At 48.4% G+C, this 12,779-nt stretch overlaps 1 protein-coding gene across 2 annotated transcripts in view; it reads right to left on the bottom strand.

The window, feature by feature from the left end:
• Window positions 1-3,906: 3,906 nt before the first annotated feature.
• Window positions 3,907-12,779, bottom strand: part of Rab4a (RAB4A, member RAS oncogene family) — a 28,596-nt gene continuing 19,723 nt past the window's right edge. Inside the window, exons 4-8 of one of the 2 annotated variants that reach the window (XM_032887757.1) lie at window positions 11,031-11,093; window positions 9,636-9,790; window positions 6,509-6,604; window positions 5,265-5,397; window positions 3,907-4,536 (exon numbers count right to left, since the gene is read on the bottom strand). In XM_032887757.1, the coding sequence (XP_032743648.1) occupies window positions 5,282-5,397; window positions 6,509-6,604; window positions 9,636-9,790; window positions 11,031-11,093 (430 nt within the window). In that variant the 3' untranslated portion in view covers window positions 3,907-4,536; window positions 5,265-5,281. The remainder of the gene's footprint in view (window positions 4,537-5,264; window positions 5,398-6,508; window positions 6,605-9,635; window positions 9,791-11,030; window positions 11,094-12,779) is intronic. The other variant, XM_032887758.1, reaches the window with a different exon arrangement.

Here is a 12,779-nt window from a genome sequence, read left to right as displayed (position 1 = left end):
GTTGAAGGCTTTGTATCCAGAAGACTTCTCCCATGCTGGGAATGCAGCTGAGTCATAGGTGTTTGCTTGACATGGAGGAGGCACTGGGGTCTCCACATGGCAGCACACAGAATTCTGCAAAGCCTTTCATGCTAAAAACATCTTTCAAGGACATCTCTGCAAATGGAATGAGACTCCCTGACCTGGAGGACACGGGGAAGCGTTATCGGAGAGGCCAGGAGAGGCCCAGCGCAGGTGGCGGCGAGGCTCCCTTTCCTGGTAAGTTCACTGCTCAAGAAAAACATGATCGCTGCATGGTCTACTTTCCGGATTAAACCGGTGCTATGCCGTGGCCAATTCTGCAGTTCCGGGCTCAGGTAAGGTCTTTGCTATGTACTCTGTGGCCAATATAAATGCAACCCTTTCAACGCAATCTGGGGTCATTTCAAAACACGTGCATGCAAACTTGAAGTGGATTTGGGTTGGGAGGCAGAGTCTTTCTATGTAGCCCTGACTGTCCTGGAACTCACTATGTAAATTCATTTACCTCCCGACCCTCAAGGCTGCTGCTGCTGCTTCCTCCTCCTCCTCTCCCCCCTCCCCATCCTAAGACAGAGTTTCACATAGACCAGACTGATTTTGAAGCTAAATGGGCAAAGATAACCTTGAACTTTCTGCTCTTCCTGTCTCTACCTGGAACTGCTGGGATAACAGGCGTGTGCCGCTTAGTTACTGCAGTTCTGGGGATGCAAGAACCTGGGCTTCATGGATGTTAGGTGTTTACTCTGCCAACTGAGATCTATTCCCAGTCCTCAACATAGGCTTTAGATTGGCAGCAACCACTTACGTTTTTGCTACCAACTTCCACAGAGGAGGTGAGTCGGTGGTTTCTTAAGGTCCGCACACTGGTCCACCCGTCGTTTGTCTCTATAAAGCCTCTTCATCCAGGCTTGTACCAGGCACAGGTCCATCAGACATAGCACCCGTATGTTCAGTACCTGGGACAATCCCTGCAGGGCCCTCTCAAATATGACCACGTGCAGACCAGCGTCCAAGTCAGCACCATGGACGGTGTCCCGGGAATGCAGTAATTGTGGATCCCGAACACCTTTGTATAAAAATCTGAAGATCTGCGAGAACTAACAAGAGCTTTTATGTAACTGAAAGTATCTGAAGATTTTTTAAAAATCTCTACAAGAAGCAGCTTTTGGTCCTGTTTGGGTATTTTTAACTCTGTGGACCTTTGGTGGGGGGTTTTAGGCAGCAGGGGTGAGGGGGCTAAGCATCCCTCGAGATGCTAGCTGGGAGTTGTCAGCCCTCATTCCTGCAGTATATCGGGTATCCTGGATTTTTTTAAGAACAAAGTTGCAATTAGGGGAAGTTTGCACTGTTGCTCTAAACTTATCTTGAGGGCCACGTTCACTTCAGAATACTGCAACGACCTCAGCTGGATGTCCAGACCTCCTGCCCACTTGGGTCACCTGGCCATAGCTAGCATACCAAAGGAAACAGCCACCAGGGACCTCTGGGTCACAGGCGGGGCACATCCGAATTGCAGCCAGGATTCTAGGAATTGATGCTAAACTGGGACCATCCTGACGTGAAAGCAGGTTCAAACTGTTCTAAGGGGTTTAGCCATGACGGCAAGCAACAACAAGGCCATGCCACTCAGTATCTGAGCTGGGAGGCACAAGAAGAAAGACAGCAAATGATGCAGGCGTCAAAGTAGCCCTAGTGAGCCATTGAAACACTCAACGACTGGACTGAGAGGTCAGCGAGGAAACACGTCCTAAAGAACCGAGTGAACGGGCCAGGCGCTGTACATCTTAACCCCAGAGTGGGGGAGGCAGAGGCAGGAACATTCTGCGAGTTTGAAGCCAGCCTGGGCTCACGTGTACAGACAGACAGACAGACACACAAACCCTAGATGGAAACAGAACTGTGAGCGGGCACAGCTGGGTAGATTCAGTGGCTGAATGGAGAGGAGAGACACACACCAGTATGAGCAAGAGAGAGACAAAGGGGAGTCTTAGGGGATCCATGACATGGAAGGTGACAAAGATGACAGCAAAGGCATTAAAGGATCGGAATGAACGACGGCCGGAAACTCCCACTCTGATGAAAGAGGTTGAGCGAACCGTATGTGGGATCGACCCAAAGAAAGGCTCTGAGCACCCGTGATCCTGGGGGAGGCAGAGGCAGGATTTGGGCCTGAGGCCACATTAGGACACATTGTCATCAAACTGCCGAGAACTAGAAACCATGAGCTGCTCAAAGGAAACCCACACGCTGCCCTGGCAGTCTGAATGGTGGTGAATTCTTTATAGAGACCATAGAAGCCAAAGGAACGATGGTAAACTCTTCACTGAGACCAGAGGAAGTAGATCATTAGTGGGGAAAAAAAATGTCAGCTGGGAATTCTGTATCCTGAGTTGGGCATGTTGGCATACACCATAATCCCAGCAAAAGGGGCTAGCCTGGGCTAGAGTAAGACCCTCTCTTAAAGGGGGCTGGGGGAACTCTGAAAAGACTAAAACGATTCAGAAATTTTACAATGAGATATGTAATACTAAAAATGTTTAACCTAAAAAAGAGCAGGTTCAGGGGGTCTGAGCAGCGTTAAAAGAAACCAGCCATATCGGGGTGTACTGTGTCTTGGCGTTTCCATGCCAACCACGCTGCAAAGATGCTGAGGCTTCCCGGGACCCACCTGACTCTGCAGAATGTGTGAGCATCACACTGACAGGCTGGTACAGGTAAGGGAAGACATCCTGTAGCAGCTGCGGTACTGGGACGGAGGCTGTGTAGCCAGGTCTAGCTGGGACTACGGAGTTGTACGCGTCAGCTACGGACAGGGAATTTGAGAGGGAGGACTGAGGAGTTCAGAGTAAGAGCTGGAGACTTGCACCTCCCAGGAGCACTAGAGATAACAGGCGAGGATCAGCCATGAGGCAGGAGAGCCTGGTGATGATCCTGCTTCCCCCAGCCATGACAGTGCAAGCCCTCCCGGGACACAGTGTTACTAAGACACCAGTCCTCTTGTATAAACAGACCTTGCTGGTCAAAGCAAGTAGGATCATGCATTATATGTTTTTGACTGTGTTAGAAGTAAAGTAGAAATCAGTGACAGAAGACCCAAGGTGAGGTGGGCACTAAGCACACACATAAAATAAACTGCCAAAGAGAGGTGGGCACTAAGCACACACATAAAATAAACTGCCAAAGAGAAGTCTCAAAATCGGACGTTTTAAATAGAAGAGAGATGAAGTTTCGGCATATTAAAATTTGCGCAAGGCAGTGCTCAGGAAACATTGTTGGGAAACAGGCTTTGCCAGCTGTGAGGGTTCACGCCTTTATTCCCAGAACTCATAAGGCAGAGGCAGGTGCATTTTTGAGTTCGAGATCATCCTGGTCTACATAGCAAGTCCCAGGGCTTCATAGTGAGACCTTGCCTGCAAACAAAACCAGGTCAGCTAGATAACTGCTTGTTGTCAGGCATTGACATATTCAGGGATAGCTACAAAGGTATTTTGTGAGATTCACCTCTGCACTGTACTCCAGTCAAGCTGGTCTTGAATTCCTGACAGCCTCCTGTTGCCTCAGCTCACTGAGTGCTGGGATTGTAGGTGTGCACCACCACACCTGGCATCTGATAATGTGTGGTGTGGAGGAGTTTGCTGGGGATAAGCCCCGGGCCTTGCACGTGCAAACTGAGGCATTTTAACCTAGCCCAAGATTTCTTAATAAGCAGTTGCCTCCTTTGCTAGAGGTAGCGAGTTCCCTGAAAGCGACCACAAAGAACACAGCGATGCCCTTACGCTGAACTTTAAGAAGAGCACTGCGGTCAACAGTGGGTCTTCTGGCGTGGAGGTGACCCGGAAGCCAAGCAGGACGGGCAAGCTGACCTGAGTCCACAGAGCAGGGGCGTTTACTGTGCATGAGAAACTCGGTTCCACTTTATTTCCAGGCTGTTAACGAGTCCTGTGGGTTTAGCATTTCAGGTGTGGAATCACAGAAACAGTGTAAAAGTGGGTGAGAGGGGTTAAATAAGAAACGCACTGGCTGTTCACACCAGAGTCCTTCCGTACTGAGTCACGCGTGTAACCGACACAATGAGAAAAGCACGCTCCACTTTTACAAACTGCATATCTCCTGGAAGTTAACCGACACAATGAGAAACACGCGCTCTCTCTCTCTCTCTCTCTCTCTCTCATTCACAACTGCATTTCCCGTGAGTTTAAATAAAAAAAGCTCATTGGGTGTGGGATCCTATCATGTCACACTGGCTCTGTGCTGTGTGGGAACGTGCTGGGCTGTGTGCAGCACAAGCTGGATTTAACGGAACATGAAGGGTACGTGTGGGGCGGGGATCTGCATACGTGTGGCATGTAAAGGTACTGTCTGTCCTCTGAGTTAGTTTGCAGAACGGCTGCTGAGCCCTGGCTGCCGGCGTGCACCGTTCCTGTGGAGATCTACTTCTGTGCAGAGTAGTAGATGGTAGTAAAATCTTCAGCTCTTCGGGCTCCTGCGGCTGTGCTCCAGACACCACCACTGAACCTGAGAAACATGAAGCGAGATTCAGAAACTTTTGTGCTTGTAAAGGGCCAAGCAGCTCAGAGTCCGACAGACAGGACGGTTTTCACCTTCAGATCAACACTGGCTCATGCAGCTGGCCAGCGTCACGTGAGCTGAGCATGTAGACTTGTAATCCCAGAACTTGGGAGGGAGGCTGAGGCAGGAGGATTGTTGCAAGGTGGAGGCCCACGTGGAACACAGAGTAAGCTCCTGCCTCAACTTCCCCAACAAAAATGTCTGCTGTGGTAAGTGGAGAGGGAGCTACCAAAAGTTTGGTGGAGAGCTTGCTGGTTCTGGGGATGCTTCAGTGAAGTCAAGTGAGTATGGTTTGAGGGAAAAACAGCCACAGCAGATCACTGGGCTCTCCCTGTCTGCCCTGCCTTTGTTTCTAGATGGCTGGGAGGAGCTCCTGCAGTGACAGTGCTGAGGGCAGACCTCTATTCCTTTGTTTATGAGTACACTGTAGCTGTTTTCAGACACACCAGAAGAGGGCATCGGATCTCTTTACAGATGGTTGTGAGCCACCATGTGATTGCTGGGAATTGAACTCAGGGCCTCTGGAAGAGCAGTCAGTGCTCTTAACCACTGAGCCATCTCTCCAGCCCCAGACCTCTATTCCTAAGAGCCTCCCCTCCCCTCCCCCCTTCCCCACCTACTACAGTTTTAGAGCCTCTCCTTTCTACCCAGGATGCAGGGCCCCCAACACCCACCTGTGTTGCTGGGGTGCCTAGCAGCCACACTCCTGTGCACTTGGAGCCTGTGTACGTCGGGGTGACCGTAGCTGTCTCAAGGCGGCGTCTCCATACTGGATACCAGAGCCCATCCTCTCGGGGTCCAGCTCACCTGAGGACCAGGACAATGCCTATGACTCTGTGTCCCCCAAACATGGCAAAGTGGAAGATGACAGAGTGTAACATCCCATACATTTGTATCTTCGTTGTGAAGAGCAAAAATGTATCCACTAAAAAAGATTGTCGTTTTTTGAAACAGGCTCTCACTAGGTAGCCTTGGCTGCTCTTTTCTTGCTATGTAGACCGGACTGGCCTCCAGTGCAGAGCTGTGGCTGTCTCTGCCTCCCTAACCCTGGATCAAAGCGCACCGCCACACTGGGCTGGAAAAGAAATGCCTTAATTTTAAAATGCATGTGTGTAACGCGTGTGCAGGTGTGTAACACATGGACTGCCAGAGCTCAACTTGCAAGCTTTCTACTTGTTTTGAGACATGGGTTCTCTGAGACTCGGGGGTTCATTAACTTGGCAATGCAGTCTGGTGAGTGAGCCTCAGGGGTCTTCCTGACTCTGCCTTACCAGTGCCGCGACTGCTGACGCGAACCACCACACCCAGGTTATTACACAGGTGCTGGGGATCGAATCAGGCCCTCGTATTTATATGCGTTCATCCCGGTGCCTAGAAAAGCTATATTTATTTGAGTACATGATATCAAATATTCCTAGGAGGATCAAGAGCCCATAACAATGGCTGACTTAAGGGACATTTGGATTTTTTAAAAAATTAAAGAGTACATATGCATGCATGCATGCAGGTGCCCAAGAAGGCCATGAGAGGGCATTGGATCCCTTGGAATTAGAGACAGTTGTGAGCTGTCCATGGGATTTGGAGCCTCTGCAAGAGCAGTGTGTGCTTTTCGCCTCTGAGCTACCTCAGCGAGAGCTTTGGCTCTTTGAGTGGGACTATGTGACAGCACTATGCATAAAAAGAATCTATTTAAAACTAAGCGATAGCAATGCTCACTAATTTGTAATAACCTAATTTTGACAGCACCCCGTGCACACTCGTCCCCTAACCGGAGAGATTCCTGGGTGCTTGCTTCCCAGGCAAGTGTGACTGACTTGCTATATAGCAGTGCTTTACTACAGCCTTGCTCATCCCAGCCAGCAGGGGGCACTGTTGAGCTACAGGGCAAAATCCACAGAGGCCAGGGAAAGGCTGGTACCTGATTCAATTTTGTTAAGTATTTTCCTTGCGCACTGCATGAAAGCCTCTTCGACGTTCTCGCCAGTCAGTGCACTGGTTTCCAGGAACATGAGCTCTGCAAATGTTATTAAAGAGAGAGGGAGCCACATTTAGAAGAGATTGGGAGAGAGTGATTTCTAGAGTCTCATTACAGTTTCTCGTTCATTTTGGAGGGAGTGCATGCTATGGTGCACGTGCATTGGTCAGAGGACAGTTGGTCACAGGTCAGACTTTTCTTCCTCCCACTGTGTAGGCCACAGGGATGGAACGCGGGTCCTCAGGCTTGGGGGCAAGTGCCTTTGGCCACTTAGCCATCTTCCTGGCCCAATGACAGTGACTTTTAACTGCTGACAGCCTATTCAGGATTCTCAGGTAGTTACATGCAAAATCCAGTACCTAAATCTTCTCTTTCTATAACTATAAAATCAATACACAGAAATATGTACTTTGTCTGTTTTTATGAGAGAAGGTTCACATAGCTGAGGCTGGTCTTGAACTCTTGACCTGCCCCTGCCTCCAAATGCTGGGATCACAGGTTCCACCATATCTGGGTATGTTGACGTGTTAAGTTACGGGAGCCCAACGCTTGCTGGCCATTGTGCCCTGACCCCTGAACAGACAGGATGGAGGAAGCACACTGAGAACTGTGTCAGTCACTATCAGAGTAGGGGCTGGCTGACTGAAGTCGAGACTTGAGCCTGACTTTCTCCTCTAAGTGATCTGCGTGCTGATAAATCACTGCACGGCATACATATGAGCAGGTCCATCCCAGCCAGACACAGCCCCGCTGTCCAAGAAAAGCCATTTACATTCACTTTGAAAATGTGTGCATTTGGGCACAATTTTTACTAATTTAGCTCTCCTCTAATCATCGATACTAATCATTAATACTAATTGGGGAGGTTGGGCAGTCCCACTTGATTTATTTTTATTATTTTTTTTGTTGAGTGTTTTGCCTGAATGGATGCTTATGCACCACATGGGTATCTGGTGCCCAAGGAGGTGGTAAGCTGGGAATCAAACTCGAGTCCTTTGCAAGAACGAGTGCACTTATCCATCTAGCCCTGCTGTACTACTTGGATTCATGCTCTTGGATGCAGAAAGGGGAAAGCAGCGGAAAGCCCGCTCCTGTTGTCAGGTGCACCGCAGCCATTAGCCTGTATTAATGGGTCAGTACTAACGGGTCAGTACTAATGGACAACTTTCCTGATCATGCTAAACAGCTCTTGCTTTCTAAATAGCTCTAAAATGCCAGGGGGTTGGGGAGCAGGGGTGGCAGGGTGGAGGTGGGGTGGTGGCACACACCTTTAATCTCAGCACTTGGGAGGCAGAGGCAGGTGGATGTGAGACCAGACTGGTCTAGGGAGCGAGTTCCAGGACAGCCAAGGCTACACCAAATCAAATCAAAACCAAGGGGGATGGGATGGGGAGGGGGAAACGCCCTCATAGAAGAAGGGGAGGGGGATAGGATCCTAGGAGGTTTATGGCCGGGGAAACCGGGAAAGGGAATACCATTTAAAATGTAAATAAAGGGCTGGAGAGATGGCTCAGTGGTTAAGAGCACTGACTGCTCTTCCAGAGGTCTTGAGTTCAATTCCCAGCAACCACATGGTGTCTCACACCCATGTGTAATGAGATTTGGTGCCCTCTTCTGGTGTGTCTGAACACAGCTACAGTGTACTCATATAAAATGTAAATAAAAAATATCCAAAAAAAAAAAGGAAGATTAAAGATTAAAAAAAATCTGTAGATAATCAAACATAAAAAAAAAATTGAGCAAAGAATGGTTCATCAAAGTGAAGTTTCAAATGGAGAATTAACACATGGAAATAGATTCAAACTTTCAATGATCCAAATTCAAAACCAAACTGAAATAGCATCCTCCAGTATGTGACTGGACAAAAATACAATTGCTGAACATACTAAGACAAGGTAAAACAGGCTCTCGTGTTGCCCAGATTGTAAAAACCAGTGAAATGTATGTAATGTATGTAAATGTATATAAAAACATCTTTCAGAGTTAAAAAAAAAAAATCAAAACCATACAAACAGCTAAATGCTAACACAAGGCTCTCAACCTGTGGGTCGTGACCCTAGGGGTTGAATGATTTCATAAGGGTTGTCTAAGATTGCTAACAGTAGCAAATTTACAGTTGTGATTTAGCAACAAAAATATTTTTTCTGGCCAGGTCACCACAGCATGATGAACTGTAATGTATTACAGGGCCAGCATTAGGAAGGTTGGGAACACACATCTCCTGTGTAAAACATAACTAGTTCTCTTTCCTTTTTCTTTCCTCCCCCCTCCTCACCACCCCCTTTTTGAAACAGAGTTTCACTGTATAGCCCTGGCTACCTTCAAGCTTTCAGTAAACCTCCTGCTTCTGCCTCCCAAGTACAAGAATTACAGGCCCCAAACACCAAGCCTGGCTCATGTTTAGTTCTTAGTAAACACCCATCAAGCTGGGAGAGCAGGTTTCTCGTTCGTCCTTGATTCCAACGGAAGGATGGACTAGTCGCAGCTGGCCCTCAGAATTAAGGCTCTTCCTGAAGGTTTATAATGCTGTTATTTCTACAAGCGACTGCTAATTTTGCAATGCAGTTTTGACATTAATAAATTTGTTACCCAGCTTGGTCTACAGAGGGAGCTCCAGGACAGCCAAAACTACATAAAAAGACTGTCTCAAAATAAAAAAACAAAAACAAGCAAGATAGAAGTTTGTTACCATTGAATGCATGAGTTAATGTAATGAGTTAATGTAAGAAAGTGAAGCCGGCTGGTTGTTTCTTCTGCTTCCTTTCTATGTAGGATGATGACTTTTACCAGTTACGCTTCAAGTTACATTAACAAACATGCCCGTCCTAAGACAGCTAACAAACCAGAGACACGAAGGCCCCGCTGATAGTAAATACCTTGCTTCCCTCGGCCTGTTGACCTGTGTCAGCAGAATGGGACAGACTAAGCTGCGCTGAACAAGCCTGAGTTGACAGTGGTGACTCCATAGTTTAATCTCAAAACCCCACCGGGTGGTTTAAGCCCCATCCACCCACTTGTCGCTGCGCCCAGACCACTCTGAGAGACTCGTTAAGAGGAAAAAGTCACTTGCCATTCTCTTGTGCGAACCTGGAGGCTTCAAGGAAGGTGACTTCCCGGTCGGCATCCAGGTCCTTCTTGTTCCCGCAGAGAATGATGACGATGTTCTGGCTCGCCAGCATTCTGGCATCTGTTAACCAATTAGTAAGCGCATTGTAGGTTTCTCGGCTGTGTAACATAAGATTGTGGAAATAATACATGTATTTTATAAAACTAGCAACTGTTTCCAGCCATCCTCACCATGCACACCGCTTATCAACACTTCAGAGAGGGCAAGGGCGCCTCAGAGGGGACATGGGAACGTGAATGCTTGATACATCAGACCCATGGGCTATGTTTAGCTTTTGTTACAATGAAACCCGTAAGTCAGAGAAGGGCTTTCTCTCACTTCCCAAATGCAACTGAACCCCGAGTATGTGCAAGGTACGTGCCTGGCTTACAACACTAATCAGGGTCACCTGTAGATTTGTGGGCTCCTTGACCCACAGGAGTCCACTCTGCAATGACCTCCTGCCTCTCGGAGCTGGGGCTCGGGGATATTACACAGGACTTCCTGGCTTTGTTTACCCAGGACCAGCTCAGATCTGCAGGTTGGCTCCCATATTTGAGGACTGGCACAAGTGATGTCACACCCTGGCAGGTTGAGTCTCTCATGGCACTGGGGTCAAGTCAGGAGTATCGCCCCTCTCAGAAGAGGAAGGCAGCATAGCTGTTCTCTCCTGCCTCAGGTTCCTCCCAGGAAGAGCCCCTTGCTGGAACCTTTTGGATGACGTGTTTCCAGGGCAGTGCTGCTAACTGAGGTAGTGAATGGTGAGATTTTCTTCAAGACGGGAATGTGCTGCAAGCTGCAGTGGCCATCCTGTGGTCACCAGGCATGTGTGGCATGGCACATTTAAATGTGGCCAGAATAGGGTAGGAGTAAACTAAGTTGTTACATGTCGTCAGTAACTGCAACAATGTTTCAGTTACATGTCACCAGCAACCGCAACAGTGTTTCATTAGCTGATTTAACCACCTCCAGAGCTTTCTAAGAACCCAAGAGTTTTACCCTTATCAATGAGGAAACCAAGACCAAAAGAGGGAGGCCCAGGCCTAGGGAGATGGCAAAGCCATTGGTTGATCTGAGTGAGCCTCAGTCTGGGTCTTTAGCCTCTTGGTTACTTCTGAGGAGGCACAGAGCCCTGCAGACCTGGAGGAGTGTGTCCCACACGGTGTGAAGAATGAGGCAAAAGGCTTGTTTCAGTCCCAACAGCTCACACACTAAAGACCTTTATGATGCCCCAGGAAAGGGCCCAGAAGCCTCCTGGGTACAGCTGTGCTGCCTGTTTTGACCAAACTAAATCACACATCTCTCCAACACGGGGATGCAGAACACCAAGTAGCCTGTGTGATGGGGAGGTGACATTACCTGGTGATGTCATAGACAAGGAGTGCCCCAGCCGCACCTCTGTAGTAGCTTCTCGTCACAGACCTGAAGGGATGACAGGGGCTTCTAACAATCAAGGCCCTTTACTTCTCCCCATAAAAAACAATGCTTCCTTTTGAACCACAACATAGGGCGGGCCAGGATGAGCAGGTGCTCTCTCCGAAGCAGGAAGAGCCCAGAGGTTCATGGGTCTGCAATGTGGCCAGCAGGCACCAGGAGATCCTCATATCTCTCTCTGTCTCCCCTCCAGGTGCCCTGTTGGGTTCCCTTTCTTCTTCCCAGGAGAAGCTCGAGATGGGAACAGCCTGGATTCCTGCCAGTGACCACGTTTACTCTGACCCACACATCCTTCTTCACCCCTTGCTCTACTGAGGACTGGGTCTTTGTCCACCTCACATTTTCAACCATCTGTTTCTCAGTAATATATTTTCTCCCCTGTAATACAGACTTCGCCCTCTCTCTTTGCTAGGTTTTTTTTTTTTTTTTTTTTCTTCCTTTGTATGATGTTGTGGTGGCGCATGTTGGTGCCACAGCATGTAACTTTGTGGAGTCACTCTTTACTTCTACCTTTGTGGAGATGGAGTTCAGCTGTGGAGATGGAGGTCAGCTGTGGAGATGGAGTTCAGCCTGTCGGGCTTGCTTAGCCAGAGCATTTAGCCGCTGAGCCGTCTTGTGAGGTTTTTATACTCGCAAGATATCACTTGGTCTGGCACCTCCTGTGGTCTCGACCCCCCTGGATTCAAATGATCCTCCTGCCTCAACCTCCAAAGTAGCTAGGACTATGGGTACCACCACACTCTATCCGCCAAGTGTAATCAAAAGGTGAAAAGCCTGTGTTGGGGGGTGTCACTCCTTCCACACTGAATGAAAGCATGACTAAATGTTCACACACCGCTGTGCATCCACGGTTACAGGATGCTAACTGCACAACCTGATTAGCAGGGACCTGGAGTTAGCCTTTCTGAGTACCAGTTGTGCAAACGTGCCCAGCAGGACTCATAGCAACTGTCATGGCATACTCCAGTTAGCGTAAAGGAATAAAAACCCTCCATAGAAGTGTAATACGGAAAAAAGCCATTTGTCTTGTTGCTTTCCCTTGATTTTAGTCTAAAAGCATGCATACTATGGGATGGCGCTACACACCCGTCATCCTGGTGTTCATGAGCTTGATACATGAAAGTCGTGGGCTTGAGGTCTACCTAGACTGTAGTTAGAGGCTGGCTCAAAACACCAAGCAGGGGGGCTGGAGAAACAGCTCAGCGGTTAAGAGCGCTGACTGCTCTTCCAGAGGTCCTGAGTTCAATTCCCAGCAACCACATGGTGGCTCACAACCATCTGTAATGAGATCTGGTGCCCTCTTCTGGCCTGCAGGCATACATGCAGGCAGAATGCTGTAGACATAATAAGTAAGTCTTAAAAACAAACAACACAGGGGCCAGAGAGATGGCTCAGCAGCTAAGAGCACTGACTGCTCTTCCCAAGGTCCTGAGTTCAAATCCCAGCAACCACATGGTGGCTCACAACCATCTGTAATGAGATCTGATGCCCTCTTCTGGTGCGTCTGAAGACAGCTACAGTGTACTCATATATGAAAAATAAAATATTAAAAAAAAAAAAAAAACCAAAAAAACCAAAACCACCAAACAGACTGGAGCCAAATCCCAACTGCACGGACACCCAGCACTGCATGCTCCTGACCGAGTTGCCACCTCTGAGAGTCTAGTGATCTTT

The sequence above is a fragment of the Rattus rattus genome, chromosome 17 (genome assembly GCF_011064425.1).
Source record: "Rattus rattus isolate New Zealand chromosome 17, Rrattus_CSIRO_v1, whole genome shotgun sequence".
Lineage (NCBI taxonomy): Eukaryota > Metazoa > Chordata > Mammalia > Rodentia > Muridae > Rattus > Rattus rattus.
Note: the sequence above shows the minus strand (reverse complement) of the source record. Positions and strands in the feature narration are given on the sequence as shown.